Source organism: Hemitrygon akajei, chromosome 2 (assembly GCF_048418815.1).
Source record: "Hemitrygon akajei chromosome 2, sHemAka1.3, whole genome shotgun sequence".
NCBI classification, from domain to species: Eukaryota; Metazoa; Chordata; class Chondrichthyes; order Myliobatiformes; family Dasyatidae; genus Hemitrygon; species Hemitrygon akajei.
Window position 1 is genome coordinate 67637809 of NC_133125.1, and position 23773 is coordinate 67661581.

A 23773-nucleotide genomic window follows, 5' to 3' on the forward strand; every position below is an offset into this window, starting at 1 on the left:
AGAATATCAATTCACAATATTGCAGCTAGCTATTAAAAATGTTGCTTTTCCCCCCAAATGATTCTCTTTTCAAATAGATCATAGCAATATGCACAGTATTTGTTAATGTCATGAGCATAGAAATCCTTCATAGTGAATTAAAGCAGCTTAAATGCAACACAAAAATAAATAGTTGGAGTAAAAGATTTAGTAAATGTAGGAAATATCATTGAAAAGAAACATCAAAAACAAGAACACTACAGCACAGTACAATATGACAATGAATAAGAACATTGGGTTGAGTTCTGTATTTTTGGAACATCTCGACACAGAATTTGAAAGACTGACAGAAAATGAAACAACTTTTAGTCCAAACATAATTGATTCCACAAGGAAAAAAGTCAAATAGAAGCTATATTATAGAGGATATAATTTCCAAGAAGTATTATTTTCAAATACTCGAGTATATGCTTCAAACACATCTAAAACATAAAATATTAGAACAAGCCTACGCAGGGAACAATCTTGGATTCAACAATTAAATTTGCATAGTTTAAAATGGAATAACAGGTTGTTCTGCCATAACATGTGTTGGTTATTGTGCGATTGACAGACGAGTGAATGTTATTTGCAATATGCAGGCTGCATTAGCTATAGATAATTGTGACAACCATTTAGTCTGAGCTTTGAAGGTAACTAAAGCCTGTTCTGCTTTACTACAACCCTTTGGGTAGGTAGAAATATTCAATAGTGTTACTTGATGAATCGGGAATCTCCACTTGCAGGCCAACATTTGTCCAACAATGGACACTTGTGATAATTCAGATCTTTCAGTTGAGCATAAACCAAAGCAAATCATATCTAAGAAATGGTATCTGAGCAGAAGTTTGGAACTAATGCATATTTTCGTCATTTCTGTACAAACAATTTATCTGCAAATAGCATAGTATCATTACAAATTAATTATACAGTTAACATGCATCTTGGTGTCATTCATTTAAGGGAGATGTATTAACCATAAGCTTCTTTTTCTTTGAATGGGATGATGAGAGTCCTTACTTGCACCCAGATAGATAAATGTAATATCAATGTAACATCCCACCTAAAGGACCAGTATTAGATCATTCAGTATTACCTTGGTGGTGTAAAGTAGGATTATGCATCTGACAGATAGATGAGCTTAAGCACACAAGTTAGATTAAATTTACAACCACATATACACATGAAGTTTAACTACACAAAAGTGTAATTACAACTTTAAACTTACTTTCTCCTTTTTTGACCCACTTCATTACATCCTCAAAAGTTACAGCAACTTCTTCAATTAGCTCAGCAACATAAATGGTTCTCTGAAAAATAAGCATTTGAAAATTGACATGAGAAAGAGACTTAATGTTATTTCATTTATAAGATAAGATAATAAAATTTTCATAACAGTTACACAAAGCTTCTCAGGTCTCCAACTGAAATGAGGAAATTTATGTGCAAGCTTTTGCATGGAATGCTCAATGTGCAAATAAAAGTGAATACTGGTAGATTTACAAGCAGCACATAAAATTACAATGAGATGTACTTACTTCCATATCTTCCCTAATTTCCAGAGGTTTTCCTTTTGAATCACTAAGTAAATCTGATACAGACTCATTATAAATTTCTAGGTAAGAGACACGCAACAGAAATTCTCTGTTTTGCATCTAAGATTTAAAAAAAACAAATTAGTAGTGCAGGTCAGCTGTGAAAAGAAAAACATCCAGTTCCTCAATGCACAAGAAGCAAAATAACAAATAGGAAAATTGGAAATAGTGAAGCAATTTGTTACAAATCTTCCTGGGATTCTAGCTAATCAACTTTTTTTTTTAATTTAAATCTGGACATTACAGATCAGTGCTGTAAATTGCAGTCATATTATACAGAACTGGCAGCCAGTCTGTGCTATGCATAGAAAGTTTTTGAAAATTGAAAATACTTCTGCAACTGGCAAAGAAACAAGAGCATTAAATCTAAATACTTGGGAGTTATAAACATAGGATATTCAAGCAAATCCATTACAAAAGTACAAGGCATAATAGTACATAATCACAGTGAAGTCTTCCGCAATCTTTAAATTATAATTTTAAAATACAAACAATAAATTTTCATCTGTCAGCATTTAAAAGCACAATGTTACTTACATCATTAATAACTTTGAATAAATTACAGATTGCCAAAGGAATAAGACCAGGAGTATTTGCATTTCCCATCATTGTATAAGTCTTTCCAGATGAGGTCTGTCCATATGCAAAAATAGTGCCTGATAAACAAAACGCAGACAATATTTAAAAGTAGCATCAAACCCATCTTCTACAATGATTACCACTTTGCACCTTAACCTATTCCAGTCTCAATGTTCAAAGTAAATTTATTATCAAAGTACATATACTTCACCATATGCAACCCTGAGTTTCATGTTCTTGCAGGCATTAACAGAAAATAAGGAAAACAATAGAATCAATGAAAGACTACAGCCACGGGTTGAGCAACAACCAATGTCCAGATGATAACAAACTGTGAAAATACAAAGAAAAATATTAAATAAGCAATAAATACAGAAAACATGAGATGAAGAGTGCATGAAAGTGAATCCAGTTCAGTGAAAACAGTTCCATGATGGGGTGAGTGAAGTTTGAACGAAATTATCCCTTCTCGTTCAAGAGTCTGATGGTTGAGTAAAAACTGTTCCTGAACCTGGTGGTCCAGGTCCTGAGGCTCCAGTAACTTCTTTCTGATGGCAGCAGCAAGAAGAATATGGCCTTGATGGTAGAGGTCCTTGATGATGGACACCACTTTCCCGCAACAGCTCTCCAATTAGCCGTGCTCAAATGGGCTGGGCTATATCCACTACCTTTTGTAGGATGTTCCTCTGAAATGATAGCAGCAAGGAATTTAAAGTTACTGAGCCTTCCCCACCTGATTCCCTAATGAGGACTGGCTTAATGACCTCAGATTTCCTCCTCCTGATCAATAATCATCTCCTTGCTGATATATACTGAGGGGTTATTGTTGTGACACTGTCAATCTCCCTCCTATATGCTGATTCATTGCCACCCTTGATACAGCCAATGACAGTGGTGTTATCAGCATTGGAGCTGTGCTTAGCTTCTGTCACAAATATATAGTGAACAGAGCAGGGAGCTAAGCACACAGCCTTGTGGTACACATGTGCTGAGGAAGATTGTGGAGAGGATGTTGCTGCCAATCTGAACTGACTGGGGTCTGCAAGTAAGGAATTAGGAAATTCATTGAGGCCCAGGACTTGAAGCTCATTACCTTTGAGGGTATTGAATGTCCAACTGTAGTTAATGAAGAGCTTCCTGGTGTGTGCATCTTCACTGTCCAGATGTTGCAGGATTGAATGAAGAGCCAATGAAATGGTATCTGCTATTGAGCTGTTGTGACGCTAGGCAGATTGGACTGGATCCAAATTGCTTCTAGGACAGGAGTTAATATTTTTCATCGCCCTCTCAAAGCACTTCATCACATTGGACTGGGCAATAAGTCAAGGCAGGTTACCATGCTTTCCTTAGGCCCTGATATAATTAAAGCCTGCCTAAAGCAGGCTGGGACCTCAGACTGCCGAAGTGAGAGGTTAAAGATATTGGTGAACACTTCAGCCAGTTGATCAGCACAGGTCTTAAATATTCAGCCAGGTACCCCCTGGAGTGGATACTTTCCGTGGGTTCACCGTCCTCTCATGTTGGCCTCAAAGACTGAAAGCACAGGTTCATCAGGAGCTGTGGAAGTCTCATTTTAAATGTTATCAGTTTTCCTTATTTGAACAGTTCACTAAACAAAAGATCCAAGGAAATGGTGAAAAGGTGAACAAAAACAACTTATGAACATCAATATCATACCAAAGATTGTTTTTTCTTCCAATACCTTGTACCCGTGGTTTTCTTTCCACTGCCAAGACTTCAGCCTCAAGGTTGCATACAGTATGGTACTTTGTAAACAAATTTACAGTTCTGAACTTTATTCCAGTGATTTCAGCTTGATGCTCCTAAGTTTTTTTGAAAATGTTTTAAATATCCTACACAATAGAAGTATGTTATAATGTAAATGATTGCATCAAATCTATTGACAAGATTCCCCCTCACCTCAGCAAATTGAGGATTTGAGTTGTCATTATGTTTCATCAAAATTCCAGACATCTTATCCAAAAACTGAAACAAGTGGTTAGAGTCCAGCCTCAAAACTAATGATAAAATTATAACCACGAAGGGGTAGAAGTCAAGTAATAACAGACTGTAGGTTGAACATTAGAATGTTTATTAGACTTACCATTATAGCCTTCAGTTATAGAGCACACTATAGAATGTGCAACTTCAGTATAAATAGTTTGTGTTGTCTCATTTTCATGGAATACACGGTCTGGAAAATAATTGTTCAGCAAAAAAATTATTAATCAGCAAAAATTTTCTAATTCCATTACATCTCAGACAAAGTCAGCTAACTAAGTAATCTATCACTGCCAATTTATTACCACTATTACACCAACAGTCCACAGGACTTAGAGGAGCAAATTCATAGAGAGATCTGTTGCAAGAAACGTAAAATTGTGACAATAGGTGATTTTAATTTCTCCACATATTGATTGGGACTCTCATATAGTCTGCAATCTCTACAAATTTGCTAAAGGACTAAATGAGAAAGTGTGCAATACTAGATATTCTTTTAGAGAATGAGACAGGGCAACTGACAGAAATTTATGTAGGAGAACACTGCATCTAGTGATCATAATGCCATTAATTTCTAGGTAATTCCAGAAAAGGATAGGTCTGGTCCTCGGGTTGAGATTCTAACTTGAACAAAGGCCAATTGTGATTGTATCAGAAAGGATCTGGCAAGTGTGGATGGGGACAGATGTTTTCTGGCAAAGGTATACCTGGTAGGTGGAAGGCCTTCAAAAGTGAAATTGAGAGGAAATGTTCCTGTCAGAATAAAAGGCAAAGATAACAGGCTTAGGGGACTTTGGTTTTCAAGAGATATTAAGATCCTGGTTAAGAAAAAGGAAGGAGGTACACAATAGTTTTAGGCATGTAGGAACGAATGAGGTACCTGCAGTACAAGAAATGCAAAAGAAAGCTTAAGGAGAAAATAAGGAGGGCAAAAAGGCAGCACGAAATTACTCTAGCAGACAAGGTGAAGGAGAATCCCAAGGACTCCTACAGATATATTAAGAGCAAAAGGATAGCAAGGGACAAAATTAGTTCTCTGAGAGATCAAAATAGTAATCTAATCACAGAACCAAAAAAGATGGGGGAGATCGAGATTGCATCTGCATTCACTTGGGAGACAGAGTCTATGGAAGTGAAGCAAAAACAGATTACAGAGGAAAAAGTATTTATTGCCTTGACGGATATTAGGGTGGATAAATCCTAGGCACCTCACAAGGAGTTTCCTTGGAATCTGTGGGAGGCTAGTGCAGAAATTCCAAGAACCCCAGAGATCTTTAAAATCCCTTTAGCCACAGGTGAGGTGGTGGATGATAGCTACTGTTGCTCCATTGTTTAAGAAAAGCTCTGAGAATAAGCTGGGAAATTATAGGCCAGTGAGCCCAACGTCAGTAGTGGAAGTTATTGGAAGATATTCTAAGGTACCGGATAGACACATATTTGGTTGGACAGTGACTGATTAGGAATAATCAACATTACTTTTTTGTGTGGTAGATAGTGTCTAACCAAACTTGTAGAGTTTTGAGGAAGCTACCCAGAAAGTTGATGAGGGCAGGAACTGCAGTGGAATCTGACCAACTGGAAAAATGGGCTGAAAAATGGCAGATGGAATTTAATGCAGACACGTGAAAGATATTGCACTTTTGAAGGACCATCCAGGGTGTATTACTCAGTGAGGAGTGTGGTAGACAGAGCAATCTGGAATACAGGTCCATAATTCATTGAAAGTGGTGTCAAGGGTAGTTAGGGTGGTAAAGAAAACTTCTGACATATTGGCCTTCATAAATCAATGTATTGAGTACAGGAGTTGGGATGGCATGTTGAAATTGTATAAGACATTGGTGAGGCCTAATTTGGAGTATCATGTGCATTCTGGTCATCTACCTACAGGAAAAATGTAAATAGGACTGAAAGAATGCAGAGAAAATTTACAAGGATGTTGCTGGGACTTGAGAACCTGAGTTATAGGAACAGCTTGATTTTATTCCCTAGAATATATAAGATTGAGGGGAGATTTCATGGAGGTATGCTGATAGGGTAAATCTGCATCCCTCATAATTTTGTATACCTCCATGAAATCTTCCACTAAGGTTGCGTGAGACTACAACTAGAACTCATGGATTAAGGGTGAAAAGTGAAATGTTTAGGGGAGCAAGTCTTCAGAGGGTGATGAGAGTGTGGAACAATCTGACAGTGCAAGTGGTAGATGCGAGCTCAATTTCAAGATTTAAGAGAAACTTAGATAAATTTGTGGATGGGATTAGGCAGGTTAATGGTTCTGCATGGACTAGATGTGCCAAAGGGCCTGTTTCTGTGCCGTAGGATTCTATGACTAGTGTTATTAGCACATCACTCCCCAATAATGTCATTATCCGATTCAATGGTCTTATTTTAGTCTGATAATGCACTACCATGAAATTAGAGAAACATTTCCTGCATTACTGTTGAATAATCTTAATGTTTTGCACTGAAAATGCAATTTCTTTTGTAGTTATATTGACACTCTTTGCTGTCTACCAACAGCATCTCCTGTGTTTAGATTCACTAATCAGAAAATTACTGAGTTAAGAGCTAGCAAGCTACTGCTCCCTTAAAAAACAAAATTATCTCAGGAACTTACCAAAACTGAATGATTTGCCCCCATTAATCTGGGAAATAGTTTGGTTCTCAGTTTTCCAATGAACTTCTGGGTGTGTACCAGATCCTCCTTGTAAAGATTTCTCTCTGATGGAAGATAAGAGTCTTAAGATTGTAGGAAGACTTGATCATCATTACTAGTCAAGTAAAGAAATACAATTCATACAGTGAATATTAACAAGAGAACATCTCATTGTTAAAAATCTCCTACAGTGGTAACCTGTAGATAAAATTCAAACTTCTCTTTCTACCACTTATCTCTTTGTCCAGTCGTCTTCCACTGTTATCACATGCTGGGCTTTATGTTGGGAGAGCAGTATCGGTGCTGGTGATGTCAAAAGACTAAATAAACTCACCAGAAAGGCTGGATCTGTCCTTGGCTACAACCTGGATAACTTTGAGTCAATGGTGGAGAGGAGGTCACTATACAAACCGTTATCCATTATGGACAATCTGGCACATCCTCTCCATGACCTACTGAATAAGCAGTGGAGCCCCCTTTTGAACAGACTCATTCAGCTGGGCTGTCTCAAGAATCATTACAGAAAATCTTTCTTGCCAAGTGCAATAAGCAGAAGCAACAGTTTATCTCTATGCAACAGGAGAGCACACATCAACATACGATGGTCTGTTTTATTATTTTGTACACTATTATTGCACATTGGTAAATTATTATTGGGTATATTATTATTCTGTACTTTATTAATAGTCAAGTTTGTACACTGCTAAATGTGTTTTTAAATAATGCTGCTCTATAGAAAGAATTTCCCACTCGGGCTTAATAAAGTATTATTACTTGCATTCTACGTTTCATAAGAATGATCAGATTTACATTAACTAAGGCATCAAACCTAATAGAGAAAATAGGGATTAAGTCATCCAAGGCCATCTGCTGAGAAACATTTCTTTCCATCATCGTTAACCAGATCGATCTGGAATATTCAGCTATAAAATTACACTTCTACTGGGCAAATTCCAGACAGCATAACCCTGGAAGGACCTTCTTTTGTAGAGTGGGTAATCACATTGCCCTCCTCAACCCAGAGTGCCATTATTCTAATAACTTATTGCTATGCAAAGAAAAAACAGCACCTTTATCTAAGAGTGATAACATTTTGACAATATTGGAATACAAAAATATTGGAAGGAAGTGGTGGTGTGTTTTAGTAAAAATGTACAGTATCAACTAAGGATGGTGAAGGATTGAGGGACATTTTAGCTTACCCCTTTATTTGTCCATTGTCTTCTTACTTTCATACCATGTAAGTAGAAAGTAAAATCAAGCAATAGCAATAACTTCCATGGGCCAAGAATAGGCTGATTCATGGACAACTTGAAATTCTCGATCCCAAAATTTGAGATTCTAGATTCTAGTTGAGCAAAGCTAAAGAATAGCAGTATCTTTATATGCAAGAAATTCAACAGAGCAACACATACAAAACAGGTCAGTCAGAATCTATGGAGAGGAATAGATAGCAATATTTCAGGCCAAGAGCATTCATTTGTTCAGGCTAATGAATAATAAATATGACTGTAATGTTGCAAGTTCAGGGGTTTGGTTAAATAGACCATTGATGGTTATTAGGAAGATGCTGGATGAAGAAATCCATGGGGAATGAAATTTTTGGAAATGGCAGGGAAGGAAAAGAGTCTGCTATGTCATGGGGCAATAATGGGAAATGGCATGACCAAAAACTGAGGCATGGACAGAAAAGCAACCAAAGAAAACTTAATTTATACAGAACTTTGTAACACAATCTGTGATAGACTCTATTCAAATATCAATAATTATCTATATATTAGAGAAATAAACACAAAGCATCCAGAAGCATTTCATGAAGAAATAAATGTAAAAAACTATTACAAAAATGGTGGTCTTTGCAGGTTAAAAGGAAACATCTAAAGCAAAAGTTGGGGGATTCCCTTTATTTGGGACACTATGCCACTTAACTGGGTGAGGAGACTATCCTTGAATGGATTCTAACTGGTGTCAGTCACGTGCACTTGTATGGCGGTTAGTCCTACACTGTGCTCAGAGAGAACAGTTTTTAAAATAGCACATGCTTGGGTTAAAAAAAAGTGATTTTTGTCACTGATAGTTGGTGAGAAATAAAGAGTGAGGCTACTCAGAACTGTTTAGCTCATTGCAATTCCAAACATTCAGGCTTGGAGATGCCAGAAATATTCAGGAGTGAAAATGAAACAATTTCACTACTTCATCAAATTAAGAACTACAAAGAATTTTAAGGTATCAACAATCATCTTAAACAATATAATGAAAATGAAGATTTGCAGGATGCAATTATTTGCACTAGGCAGAGATTTTGTTCAATTACAGTCTATGAAAAGAAATTGGCAGCCTGAACATCCAAAGGAAGCATACATGGTCACAGTGAGAAACTCCCACAGTCAGCACACAAAGTCAGGATGGCACCCAGGTTGCTGGAGCGGTGGCAGTGGCTTTACAAACCGGCCACTGTGCTGTCCAAGTTCATGGAAAGCTTAACACAGATTTTAACTAATTAATGTGCAATGGTAGGAGAACCCCAAATTCTGACATTCCAGAGCCATTGGACGGGCTGTACCAAACTTTATCTTGCCCCTTTGTACATAGTCCTGTATCTTTAATGGCCCTTTTTGAAGTAGTATGTCATCAATCACATCTTGCTCGGAGCTTTTTTGCTGTTTTCGCTATATTAATAATTTCCAATAGCAGTTGCTTCTTGTGATAGTCAATCTCATTTCCTGTCCTGTTGTCACAATGGAAAATATGGTGTGGCTAGCATGGAAAACATGCAGGATAGAACTGACTGAAGGCCTCTCAAAGTCTTAGTGGTTGTTTTGAAGCTTTGATCAGGCATTCTGCCAAATGACTTTGACAATCCTCTTGGGGAATAATGTCACAGAATTCACCCTCTCTTTTTCCTGCAGGACTCTAATGTCATTTTGGGCAATCTATCAACTAAATGACTTGTCACCAAAAGTGCTTTGGATCAAGTGTTCTATGAAGGACAGGTGGTGCAAGAGCTGTTCAACTAAAGGTACCCAGACAAAGAGACTAAAGTCATCCTTCACAATGTTCGAAACAGAAAATTGCATGGGATCGAGAATCAACACAAACAACGCTATGCAAAATCTGTACATTAACTCAAGGAAACCGCAACTGGTTGTTTCTCTATCAAAGGAGTGTCCTGAGTGTTTCTATCATCCTGTTTTGGGTTCAACCTTTGTATTTTTTTCCCTGTTCCCAAGCCATCCTTTCATTCTATACCCTCACCCCATTTATCCCTTACTTTCATGATCCTGTTCTCTGCTCCCCTTGCTTCAATGTCCTAAAGGCTACTCAGGCTGATCTCCGTCCTTGCACTTATTCCTGCAAGCAGAACAAGTACTACACCTTCTCCCTCACCAACATTCAGGGCCCCAAAATGTCTTTCCAGGTGAGGCAACCCTTCACATCTATATCCCATCTTCGCAATGCAGCCTCCTCTACATCAGTGAAAACTGACATAGATTAGGGGGTGGCTTCTTTGAGCACTTTTGCTCTGTCCGCCTCAACAGGCAGGATTGTCAGGTGGTCACCCATTTTAATTCTTTCAAATCTGACATGTCGATCCATGCCCTCCTTCACCACCACAATGAGATCACTCTCAGATTGTAGGAACACCTCATATTCCATCTTCATAGTCTCCAGCTTGTTGGCATGAACAGTGGTTTCTCTAATCTGGTAATTTCTTCCCCTCTCCTTTTGATTTCTTTACCCAATATTACCTCCACCTTCCTTTTCTCCCCAGTCCACTCTCCTCCTCTATCAGATTCCATCTTCGTCAGCCCTAAACTTTTCCCACCTATCACCTCCCTCTCCCCGCCCATTCAATTACCCCTCACCTGCACTACTCCCCCTGCCCCAGCTTTCTTATTAGGCTGACCCCATTCCTTTCCAGTCGGGAATCCGGCGTCACACGTTGATTGTTGGGTGCTGCCCGACCTGTTTCCTCCAGCATTGTGTGCGTTGTTCTGGAATTCCAGCACCTCTTGGCTTTATTTAAACCGAGTCCCCGTTTTCAAGGCTCGGCATCAGCGCTATTTCTCAGTGTTATATAAGATCCTACTCACCTGGCATTGGGAGGTCTCAGCCGGACACACACTTGCACCGCACTCTCCTCCACCATTCCAGGGCACTTCACACCCGCGCTTTCCTGCCTTTTATCCATATCGCTCCTCGGGTTCGGGGCCTAACCGTTAGCCTCCCAGCTCTCTAGGCTGGGTTCGGGTCTGGGGCCTCCCCGCAGCGGGACCGGGACCGGGAAGGGGTTCGGGTCCGGGTCTGGGGCCTCCCCGCAGCGGGACCGGGTTCGGGTCCGGGTCTGGGGCCTCCCCGCAGCGGGACCGGGTTCGGGTCCGGGTCTGGGGCCTCCCCGCAGCGGGACCGGGACCGGGTTCGAGTCTGGGGCCTCCCGGCAGCGGGACCGGGTTCGGGTCTGGGGCCTCCCCGCAGCGGGACCGGGACCGGGTTCGGGTCTGGGGCCTCCCGGCAGCGGGACCGGGACCGGGTTCGGGTCTGGGGCCTCCCGGCAGCGGGACCGGGTTTGGGTCTGGGGCCTCCCGGCAGCGGGACCGGGACCGGGTTCGGGTCTGGGGCCTCCCGGCAGCAGGACCGGGTTCGGGTCTGGGGCCTCCCCGCAGCGGGACCGGGACCGGGTTCGGGTCTGGGGCCTCCCGGCAGCGGGACCGGGACCGGGTTCGGGTCTGGGGCCTCCCGGCAGCGGGACCGGGTTTGGGTCTGGGGCCTCCCGGCAGCGGGACCGGGACCGGGTTCGGGTCTGGGGCCTCCCGGCAGCGGGACCGGGACCGGGTTCGGGTCTGGGGCCTCCCGGCAGCGGGACTAGAAGAGCGGCGTGATAACCCCTTTCCGTCTCTACCCAGTTTGAATTTCCCAGATTCGACCTGATTGGTCAACTGCTGTTGATGACGTCACCGGCGCGAGCCAGGAGGTGCAACCAAAGGAAGGCGGAGCTGGCGATGATTTATTGTGGTGCAGATTATTTCTTTGCCAATTTTTATCCCACTGTTTAATCTCAACACTTTAGCTCATTCGCAAACTAACCGTCCATGTCTTTCCACAGTCTCTTTTTTTCCCCCTGATCCAGACAATAATTCCAACAGTAAATATTCTATCTCCATCCAATATCTAAATGCAAGCCTTAACTGTTTGAGGTTGACCTCACAACACCCAAATCAAAGTAGTTTAGGAATAGTAGAACAAACTAACTATAATGTAACAAGGGTAAATGAACCTTTGAGAACTGTGTACACCTCATGATTATTGCCTTTGCTATTTTTTCACGGTAACACGCAAAAAGCAACACACACACACACACTCACACACACACACTCACACACACACACATTCACACACAATCACACACAAACACACACACACTCACACACACACACTCACACACACACACACTCACACACTCACACAGAATCACACACTCACACAAACACACACACACACTCACACACACACTCACACACACTCACACACAAACACACACACACTCACACACAAACACACAAACACTCAAACACACACACACTCACACACAAACAAACAAACACACAAACACACATACATACACTCAGACACACACACAAACACACACACACTCACACACACACACTCACTCACTCACACACACTCACACACACACTCACTCACTCACACACACTCACACACTCACACACACATACACACTCACTCACACACATTCACACACATACATACTCACTCACACACACTCACACACACATACACACTCACTCACTCAAATGTAATGTATTGCTGTAGATGTTAACAACTAGTCTTTTATGTCCCTAACAAGAGAAAATTTGCAGATGCTGGAAATCCTAGCAATACACACAAAGTGCTGCAGGAACTCAGCAGGCCAGGCAGCATCTATGGAAAAGAGTACAGTCGATGTTTTGGGCTGAAACCCTTCAGCAGGACCTAATTTTGACTCTCTAATTTTATTATAACCATATAACAATTACAGCATGGAAACAGGCCATCTTGGCCCTTCTAGTCCGTGCCGAACACTTACTCTCACCTAGTCCCACTGACCCGCACTCAGCCCATAACCCTCCATTGCTTTCCTGTCTACATACCTATCCAATTTTACTTTAAATGACAATACCGAACCTGCCTCCACCACTTCTACTGAAAGCTCGTTCCACACAGCTACCACTCTCTGAGTAAAGAAATTCCCCCTCGTGTTACCCTTGAACTTTTGCCCCCTAACTCTCAACTCATGTCCTGTTGTTTGAATCTCCCCTACTCTCAATGGAAAAAGCCTATCCACGTCAACTCTATCTATCCCCCTCATCATTTTAAATACCTCTATCAAGTCCCCCCTCTACCTTCTATGCTCCAAAGAAAAAAGACCTAACTTGTTCAACCTTTCCCTGTAACTTAGGTGCTGAAACCCAGGTAACATTCTAGTAAATCTTCTCTGTACTCTCTCCATTTTGTTGACATCTTTCCTATAATTCAGTGACCAGAACTGTACACAATACTCCAAATTCGGCCTTACCAATGCCTTGTACACTTTTAACATTACATCCCAACTCCTATACTCAATGCTCTGATTTATAAAGGCCAGCATACCAAAAGCTTTCTTCACCACCCTATCCACATGAGATTCCGTCTTCAGGGAACTATGCACCAGTATTCCTAGATCACTCTGTTCTACTGCATTCTTCAATACCCTACCATTTACCATGTATGTCCTATTTGGATTATTCCTACCAAAATGTAGCACCTCACACTTATCAGCATTAAACACCATCTGCCATCGTTCAGCCCACTCTTCTTTTCTTTTTACAATATTTTTATGCAGAAGAAAAAAAAACAAGATTTACAGAGTGCAACACATAGATACATCTCAACATAACTTATGTACATTCATATATTGTAATAAAATTGATCAAAATGTTATAGCATAACACATAAAGGTATACCACTCTGTAATCAAAAATTTAAAGATAGGTCATACATCATAAAAGAATTTTTTTATATTAAAAAAAGTCAACCCCCTACCAACTACCAAAGAAAAAAGCTGATGGATGATAATGGATAATTAGGAAAAAAACATATTCACTTAAGAAGAGAAGATAAAAATAGACATAAAAGTCTGTGCACTGTTAAACTTTATAAATTGGAAAAGTAATTTAGGAAAGGTCCCCAGATATCATAAAAAGATTGTCTCGAATTTAAGACTGAGCAGCAGATCTTTTCTAAATTTAAATAAGACATAATATCACGTAGCCATTGAAGATGTGTAGGAGGGGTAGACTCCTTCCATTTAAGCAAGATTGCTCTTCTTGCTAAAAGAGAGGTAAAAACTAAAACCTGTAGGTTAGGAGTATTTAAAGTTATATCTTCATTTGCAAAAATACCAAACAAGGTAGTAAGGGGATTTGGGTCAAATTGGACCCTAAAAAGTTGTGAGAAGGTATGAAATACTTCCTGCCAAAACTTTTCAATTTTAGGGCAAAACCAAAACATATGAATTAAAGAGGCATCAGCAAAGTTGCATTTATTATAAAGTGGAGAAACATTTGGATAAAAACTGGACAGCTTCTGTTTAGAAATGTAAGCTCTATGAACCACTTTAAATTGTAGAAGAGAATGATGAGCACAGAAAGATGATTTATTAACCCATTTAAGAATTTTATTCCATCTATCATCGGAAATCTGACAATTTAGGTCATCCTCCCAAGCTTTTTTTTATTTTATCTAAAAAGTCTTGTCTAGAATCAATCAACAAGTTACAGATACCAGTAATAGAACCATTAACAAAAGGTTTTAAATTTAAAAGATCGTCCAGTAAATTTTTATCAGGACCTATAGGAAAAATAGTTAATTGGAAACATAAGAAATCTCTAATTTGAAGGTATCTGTAAAAATGTGTTTTTGGGATTGCAAATTTTGTTGACAATTGGTCAAATGAAGCAAGAGATCCTGAGATAAACAGGTCCCAAAAACACTTAATACCTAGTTCATCCCAATCCTTACAGACTTTGTCAGTCATGGAAGGGATAAAAAAAAATTAAGGAAAATGGGAGATGATAATGAAAAATTCGCTAAACCAAAAAATTCCCTAAATTGAGCCCAAATCCTTAAAGTTTGCTTAACAATTATGTTATCTGTTGTTTTATTTGCTGAAAAAGAAGAGTATGATCCAAGAAGAGAGACAATAGAGGAATTTTTTACAGAATTAACTTCTAAGGAGACCCATGATGGGCAATCTTTACGATAAATATAATAGGACCAGAAAGTAATATTCCTTATATTGGCAGCCCAATAGTAAAACCTAAAATTGGGTAGGGCTAATCCACCAATCTCTTTATTTCTTTATAGGTAAACTTTACTTAAATGAGCTTGTTTATTATTCCAAATATAAGATGTTAAAATTGAATCTAAAGAATCAAAGCAGGTCTTAGGAATAAAAATAGATAAGGCCTGAAAGAGATATAAAAATTTAGGAAGAATCTTCATTTTAATCAAATTAATTCGGCCAATTAGGGATAAAGAAAGAGGAGACCATTTAGAAAGCGTCTTTTTCACATAATTCAATAAGGGGTTTAAGTTTTCTTTAAATAAATTCTTGAAGTTTTTAGTAATTGTTACACCTAGATACATAAATTGACTTGTAACAACTTGGAACGGAAATTTGGCATTTGATGACATTAGGTCATTTAAAGGAAATAGCTCACTTTTATGTAAGTTCAGCTTATATCCTGAAAAAGAGCTGAACTGGGAAATTAAAGAAAGAACCGAAGGTTCAGTGTTAGAGATTAAAAGTAAAATATCATCAACGTATAATGAAATTTTATGAGTCATACCTTCCCTTAGTATACCAGAAATGTCCTTAGATTCTCAAAATGCTATTGCTAAGGGTTCTATAGCTAAAGCAAAAAGTAAAGGACTAAGAGGGCAACCTTGTCTAGTTCCCCGCTGTAATTTAAAGGGCTCAGAAATTTGAGAGTTAGTAATAACCTGAGCGGTAGGAGACAAGTAAATTAATTTAACCTGTTACGAACCCCGTAACTGGGTGTCTTACCAGCAAAGATAGGAGTATCTGTTGAAGTCTGATGATACTATTTTTAACAGTATTTATTAGTAAAAATACACAAAAATAATATCAATGCAAATATACAGATAATATACGTCATCAATACTAAACTTAAAAGTGCGGGTATAATAATAATCAATAAAAAATAAGCTCTATCGTTGTCTAGGGGATAATGAATTGTCCGATGGAAATATAAAGTTCAGTTCAGTTCATGCAGGCTGCGGTAGTTGTTGGTCATTGTTGCAATTGTTGGAGAGAGAGAGAGAGAGTAACAGCTATTCACTTGCCGACTTTCCTTTTACGATCTTGATCCGTCGATGCGTTGTTGTTGTGGCCATTCACGTATGACCCCTCCGTCCTTTAGCTAGACTGTTCTTCCGTGGTGGACTCATCACCCAGGCAAGGGTGGACACACACACAAGCCCCCACCGGTCTCATAGCATCTCTCCTGGTGCGTCTGAGGGGTGTTCCCCAGACTTTACTTTTATCCTCACTCACGGGGTCTCAGATGTCAATCAGGTTGGGATGATGCAACCCATCAACCAGACCACTCTGGTTGCCCCCTGAGGGGTTTCAATGAATAGAACAGTACTCAATACACAATCCTTCTCCAAGAGACAATAGCAGTAATCAGTGGTTCCGTTCCGCTTTTGTTAGGAGGAGACATTCCACTTTTGTGTATCTCGGCGTTGTCTCTCTCTCTCATTTCCTTGGTATCAGACCCGAAATAGTAGCGATTTTGCGATTCTCAAAAAGGGGGGGGGGCGACTTTGCACCCTTCTGCCCCTCAGGGTTGCTCCTCATTCGTAACAAACCCAACGAATAAAATTAGGCCCAAAATTAAACTTTTCTAAGTCTTAAAAAGATAATTCCACTCAATCCTATCGAAGGCTTTTTCTGCATCTAAGGATAATATACACTCTGATTTTTTTATGGATGGTGAATATATCACATTCAATAACCGACGTATACTAAAATTTGAGTAACAATTTTTAATAAATCCTGTCTGGTCATGTGATACAATAGATGGTAAATACTTTCAAGTCTTCAAGCTAAGATTTTGGATAAAATTTTTGCATCAACATTTAATAAAGAAATCGGTCTGTATGAAGAACATTCAGCTGGATTTTTATTTTTTTTAAGAATAAGAGAAATAAAAGCTTCATAAAAAGATTGAGGGAGTTTACCTGATTTAAAGGACTCTGATAAAACAGAGGATAAATAAGGTGTAAGTAACGTAATGAAAGTTTTGTAAAACTCCCCAGGAAAGCCATCAGGTCCTGGGGTCTTACCAGAATGTAAAGCACGTATAGCCTCAGCCACTTCTTCATTGGAAATAGGCTGATCTAACTGTATTAGGCTATCAGCAGACAATGTAGGAATGTTGATATTACTGAAAAAAGCATTTATATAGGTATCATCTGAAGATGAGTCAGACTGATACAACTTAAGGTAAAAGTCTTTAAATACGTTGTTAATTTCTGAATGGTTGGATATCTTAATACCATTATCTTTAAAAATTTCTGTGATTTGATGATTAACTGTAAAAGATTTTAAGTGATTGGCTAATAATCTACCTGTTCTATCCCTGTGAATGCAAAATTGAGTTTTATCTCTCAACAGCTGTCGTTCAATTGGGTAAGTTAGCAGAAGATTATACTTGGATTGGATTTCAATATGCTTATTATATATACTTGGATCTGGAGATAGGACATACTTTCAATCAAGATCTTTTAATATCACTGCTAGGTCTGACCTTTGTCAGCTTTTTTCTTTATATAGGTAGAGTAAGAGATAATTTCTCCACAAATATATGCTTTAAAAGTATCGCAGACTATAGTACCAGCAGTATCTCCTTTAAAATTTTCTTTAAAGAAAAAAGTAATATGGTTTTCCAAAAACTTTAGAAAATTTTTATCAGATAACAATGATAAGTTAAAATGCCAACTTCTATTTGGTACAGAGTAAACAGGTAATCTTAAAGCCAGAAGCACCGGTGCATGATCAGTCAAAGCAATCTCCTTATAATCACAGGATCGTACCAGTGGAAGCAAGTTTCTATCTATAAAAAAAAATCAATCTGAGAGTACACATGATGAACCTGAGAGAAATATGAATATTCCTTTTCTTGGGGGTGCAAAAAATGCCACACATCGAGAATACCACATTGAAATAGAAAAGATTTAAAAAGTAGGACTGATTTATTAGTGACAGGGGTTTTACCTGAAGAGCGATCTAATATAGGGTCAATCTAATATAGAGGCCCACTCTTCTAACTGGCCTAAATCTCTCTGCAAGCTTTGAAAATCTACTTCATTATCCACAATGCCACCTACCTTATTTTCATCTACATACTTACTAATCCAATTTACCACCCCATCATCCAGATCATTAATGTATATGACAAACAACGTTGGACCCAGTATAGGTCCCTGAGGCACACCACTAGTCACCGGCCTCCAACCTGACAAACAGTTATCCACCACTACTCTCTGGCATCTCCCATCCAGCCATTGTTGAATCCATTTAACTATTTCAATATTAATAACTAACGATTGAACCTTCCTAACTAATCTTTTGTGTGGAACCTTGTCAAAGGCCTTACTGAAGTCCATATAGACAACATCCACTGCTTTACCCTCGTCAACTTTCCTTGTAACCTCTTCAAAAAATTCAATAAGTTTTGTCAAACATGACCTTCCATGCACAAATCCATGTTGACTGCTCCTAATCAGACCCTGTCTATCCAGATAATTATATATACCATCGCTAAGAATACTTTCCATTAATTTACCCACCACTGACATCAAACTGACAGGCCTATAATTGCTAGGTTTACTCTTAGAACCATTTTTAAACAATGGAATCACATGAGCAATACACCAATCCTCTGGCACCATCCCCATTTCTAATGACATTTGAAATATTTCTGTCAGAGCCTCTGCTATTTCTACACTAACTTCCCTCAAGGTCCTAGGGAATATCCTATCAGGACCTGGAGATTTAACCATTTTTAAATTCCCTAAAAGCGTCAGTACTTCCTCCTCATTAATCGTCATAGTTTCCATAACTTCCCTACTTGTTTCCCTTACCTTACACAATTCAATATCCTTCTCCTTAGTGAATACCGAAGAAAAGAAATTGTTCAAAATCTCCCCCATCTCTTTCGGCTCCACACATAGCTGTCCACTCTGATTCTCTAAGGGACCAATTTTATCCCTCACTATCCTTTTGCTATTAATATAACTGTAGAAACCCTTTGGATTTATTTTCACCTTACTTGCCAAAGCAACCTCGTATCTTCTTTTAGCTTTTCTAATTTCTTTCTTAAGATTCTTCTTACATTCTTTATATTCCTCGAACACCTCATTTACTCCATGCTGCCTATATTTATTGTAGATATCTCTCTTTTTCCTAGCCAAGTTTCCAATATCCCTTGAAAACCATGGCTCTCTCAAACTCTTCACCTATTATGTTACTCCAGACTCTAGCAGCTACAATCTTTTGTGTCCCCAATTCAATACATTGCTGTGGGTTGAGAGTTTACTGCCTTTAATATATTAGTGAGGTTTTTCAAGCAGTAAAAACCACAGACCCCACAGAAGCTACGGCAATTATGTACACCACAATTTAGATGAACACATAAAAGCTGGCAGATGCTATCCTAGACCAACAAACAATCTGCAAGTGGATCTTTATTTGAAACAAAGTACTAATGCAATCTAATTCAGTTCTGATATATAACACTTGGCATGATTTTATATTGCCTGGTTATGATCTCACCTGGGGGGGGGGGGTGCAATTTACAAGGCAGAATGATCTGGTATGGTGGGATTTTGCAATCAATGTGATACAAGGTGTACGCTCATTTGGGAGGTTTTGCAGATCATGCAATTGGTGTGTTATTCACTGATGCCAAGTAATGCACAATCTTCAAGCATTACTTAAAGATGTAATCTTCGCATAAATGTAAGCTGTTTGATTAATTTAGAACATTGAGCTGTAGAGCACAGAGAAAGACTCCTCAGTACATGACGTCCAAGCTCACCCGATCTCATTTCCCTCAATAGGTCCACATTCTCTTATGGCTTGTCTACCTGAAAGCTTGTCTCAATGTCTTTTTATATGTAGTGATTTCATCTGACTCTGAGTTTAGATACACAACCTGTGAAAAAATAGTTCCTCTTCAATTCCCTTCTAAAACTCCTTCCCCTCACCTTGAGTCTATATGCTGGGAAAAAGATTCTGATCATCAACCCTATCTATTATTTTATATGCATCAAAGTACATAGCCTGAGAAACTACCCTGAGTACACAGACTACCCAGAGATCAATTTTCTTGTGGGCATTCACAATGAATACAAAGAAACAATAGAATCAATGAAAAACCACAAACAACAAAGATGGACAAACAAATCAATGAGCAAAATACAACAAACTGTGCAATACAAAGAGAAAAAAAACCTAAATAAATAAACGTGAGTTGTAGAGTCCTTGAAAGTGAGTCTACAGTTTACTGTTGGGGTGAGTGAAGTTATCCCCTCTGGTTCAAAAGCCTGATGGTTGAGGCAAAGTAGCTGTTCTTGAATGGCAGCAACAAGAAGAGAGTATAGGCAAAATGGTGGGGTCCTTGATGATGACTGTTGCTTTCCGGCGACAGCACTCTTTATAGATCTGCTCTGTTGTGGGGAGGGCTTTACCCATGATGGACTGGGCTGAATCCACTACTTTTCAGAGGCTTTTCCATTCTTGGGCATTCGTGTTCCCATACCAGGCCATGATGCAACCAACACACACAAAATGCTGGAGGAATTCAGTAGGCCAGGCAGCATCTATGGAAAAGAGTATTATCGATGTTTCTGGTGGAAACTCTTCGGTAGGACTGGAGAAAAAGAGCTGAGGAGTAGACTTAAAAGGTTGGGGGGGGGGGAAGAGATAAACATAAGGTGATACGTGAAACCTGAAGGGGTAGGGATGAAGTAAGAAGAGCTGGGAAGTTGATAAGTGATAGAGACAGAAGGCCATGGATGAAAGAAAAGGGGGGAAGAACACCAGAGGGAGGTGATTGATGGGCAAGAAGATAAGGTGAGAGAGGGAAAAGGGGATGGGAAATGGAGAGGGGCGGGGTTGTTGGACGGCATTACCAAAAGTTTGAGAAATTAATGTCCACACTAATTAGGTTGGAGGCTACCCAAACAGAATATAAGGTGTTCTTCCTCCAACCTAAGTGTGGTCTCATCACGACAGTGGAGGAAGCCATGGATAGACATATCAGAATTGGAATGGGAAGTGAAATTAATAGGGGAGGCCACTGGGAGATCCTGCTTTTTTCTGGCTCACCGAGGTGGTCTCCCAATCTAAATCGGGTCTCACCGATGTACAGGAGGCCACATCGGAAGCACCGGGCACAGTAGATGACCCCAACAGACTCACAGGTGAAGTGTCACCTCACTTGGAAGGACTGTTTGGGGCCCTGAATGGTCGTGAGGGAGAAGCTGTAGGACTTGTTCCACTTGCAAGGATAAGTGCCAGGAGGGAGATCAGTGGGGAGTGATGAATGGACAAGGGAGTTGCATAGGCAGCGAACCCTGCAGAAAGCAGAAAGTGGTGGTGGGGGGTGGGGGAGGGAAAGATGTGCCAGGTGGTAGGATCCCATTGAAGATGGTGAAAGTTTCGGAGAATTGTATGCTGGATGCAGAGGCTGGTGGGGTGGTATGTGAAGACAAGAGGAACCCTTTCCCTGGTAGAGTGGTGGGAGGATGGGGTAACAGCAGACAGAGGTGATGTGGTTGAGGGTAATGTCGATGGTGGAGGAAGGAAAGCCCATTTCTTTAAAAAATGAGGACATCTCCTTCGTTCTGGACTGAAAAGCCTCATCCTGAGAGTAAATGCAGCAGAGACTGAGGAATCAAGAGAAGGGGATAGCATTTTTACAGGTAAAAGGGTGGGACGAGGTATGGTCTAGGTAGCTGACAAGAGTCCGTGGGTTTATAATAGATATCAGTGGATAAGCTGTCTCCAGAGATAGAGACGTTGAGTTTGAGAAAGGGGAGGGAGGTGTTCCAAATGGGCCAGGTAAATTTGAGGGTGGGGGGACTTGGAGGTAAAGTGGATGAAGACAATTTCTGCATGGGTGCAGGAAGTAGCACCAATGTCTACCCTCAATCGCATCTCTTCCATTAACGCTGCTTTTGATCATAGCTCTTCATTTCACACACATCTGTTCTTACCCCAACCTCCTGCCAGTCTACCAGGCATAGGGTTCCTCTTGTCCACACCCACCACCCCACCAGCCTCTGCGTCCAGCATACAATTCTCCGGAACTTCCGCCACCTCCAATGGGATCTCACCACCAAGCACATCTTTTCCCCCAGTCCCCCCACCACTTTCTGCTTTCTTGCAGGGAATGGTGAGAGACAGCTTCGCCGAGCACCTATGCTCCATCCACCAGAAAAAGCAGCACCATCCAGTGGCCACCCATTTCCATTTTAATTACATTTCCCATTCCCATTCCAATACGCCTATCCATGGCCTCCTCCACTGTTGTGAGGTTGGAGGAACAGCACCTTATATTCCATTTGGGTAGCCTCCAGCCTGATGGCATGAACATCGATTTCTCAAAATTCTAGTAGTGCCTCCCATCCCCGTCCCCCTTCACCATTTTCCATCTGCTTTCCCCTCTCTCACCTTACCTCCTTGCCTGCTCATCAACTCCTTCTAGTACCCCTCCCCCTTTTCTTTCTTCCATGGCTTTCTGTCTCTTTCATCTATCAACTTCCAAGCTCTTCATCCTTCTCCCTTCTGGTTTCACCTATCATCGTGTGTTTCTCTCTCTCCTCCCGCCAGCACCCCCCTCCACCTTTTAAATCTACTCCTCAGCTCCTTTTTCTCCAGTTATGCCAAAAGGTTTTGGCCTAAAGCGTCAACTGTACTCTTTTCCATAGATGCTGCCTGGCCTGCTGAGTTCCTCCAGCACTTTGTATGTGTTGCTTGGATTTCCAGCATCTGCAGATTTTCTCTTGTTCATAATGCAACTAGTCAGGATACTCTGCACGTTTTCCAAAGTTTCGGATGACATGCCAAACCTTCACAAACTTCTAATAAGTAGAGGTGCTGCCATTCCTTCTTTGTAATGCAGCTATGTGCTGGATCCAGAACAGATAATCAAAAATCATGTCACTGAGGAATTTAAAGTTGCTGACGTTCTCCACTTCTGATCCCCCGATGCAGACTGGCTCACGGACCTCCGGTTTCCTCCTTTTGTAATCAATAATCAGCTCTTTGCTTTTGCTGACACTGAGCGAGAGGTTATTATTCAGGCATCATACAGCCAGATTTTCAATTTCCCCTCCTATACGCCGATTTGTTCCCACCTTCATCTTCTTTCATTCATCATTCCTCAGCCTCCTTTGCTTCAGGGAAACAATCTGTCCCCTTAACTCAAGTCCTGTGTTCCAGACAACATACTGGTAAACCACAAACTTAATACCAAAGGAAGTCAGCAGGTCAGTCAGTCAGCATCTATGGAAATGAAAACAGTCGACTGGACTTGATGAAGAACCTCATCCCTGGTGAATCCCTTCTGCACTCTCTCCTGTGCAGTCACATCCTCCAACTGTGTGGCTACCAGAATTGCACAGAATACTCCACATATGCTCTAACCACTGTTTTGAAAAGTTGAAAAAGAACATCCCAACTTTTGTATTCTATGACCTGATCTATGAAAGCAAGAATATCACATGCCTTTTCCACCACCCTAAGTACCTGCATTGCCATTTTCATGTTTCTATGGACTTAAACCTGATG

At 40.1% G+C, this 23773-nt stretch overlaps 1 protein-coding gene across 6 annotated transcripts in view; it reads right to left on the minus strand.

The window, feature by feature from the left end:
- Positions 1-11258, minus strand: part of cenpe (centromere protein E) — a 169106-nt gene extending 157848 nt beyond the window's left edge. For 4 of the 6 annotated variants that reach the window (XM_073024458.1, XM_073024430.1, XM_073024439.1 and 1 more), the window contains exons 1-6: positions 10944-11257; positions 6811-6914; positions 4297-4386; positions 2151-2269; positions 1557-1673; positions 1247-1328 (exon numbers count right to left, since the gene is read on the minus strand). In XM_073024458.1, coding sequence (XP_072880559.1) covers positions 1247-1328; positions 1557-1673; positions 2151-2269; positions 4297-4386; positions 6811-6914; positions 10944-11041 — 610 coding nt within the window. In that variant the 5' untranslated portion in view covers positions 11042-11257. Of the gene's footprint in view, positions 1-1246; positions 1329-1556; positions 1674-2150; positions 2270-4296; positions 4387-6810; positions 6915-10943 lie in introns of all 6 variants that reach the window. The other 2 variants (XM_073024450.1, XM_073024413.1) reach the window with 1 other exon arrangement.
- Positions 11259-23773: the final 12515 nt, after the last annotated feature.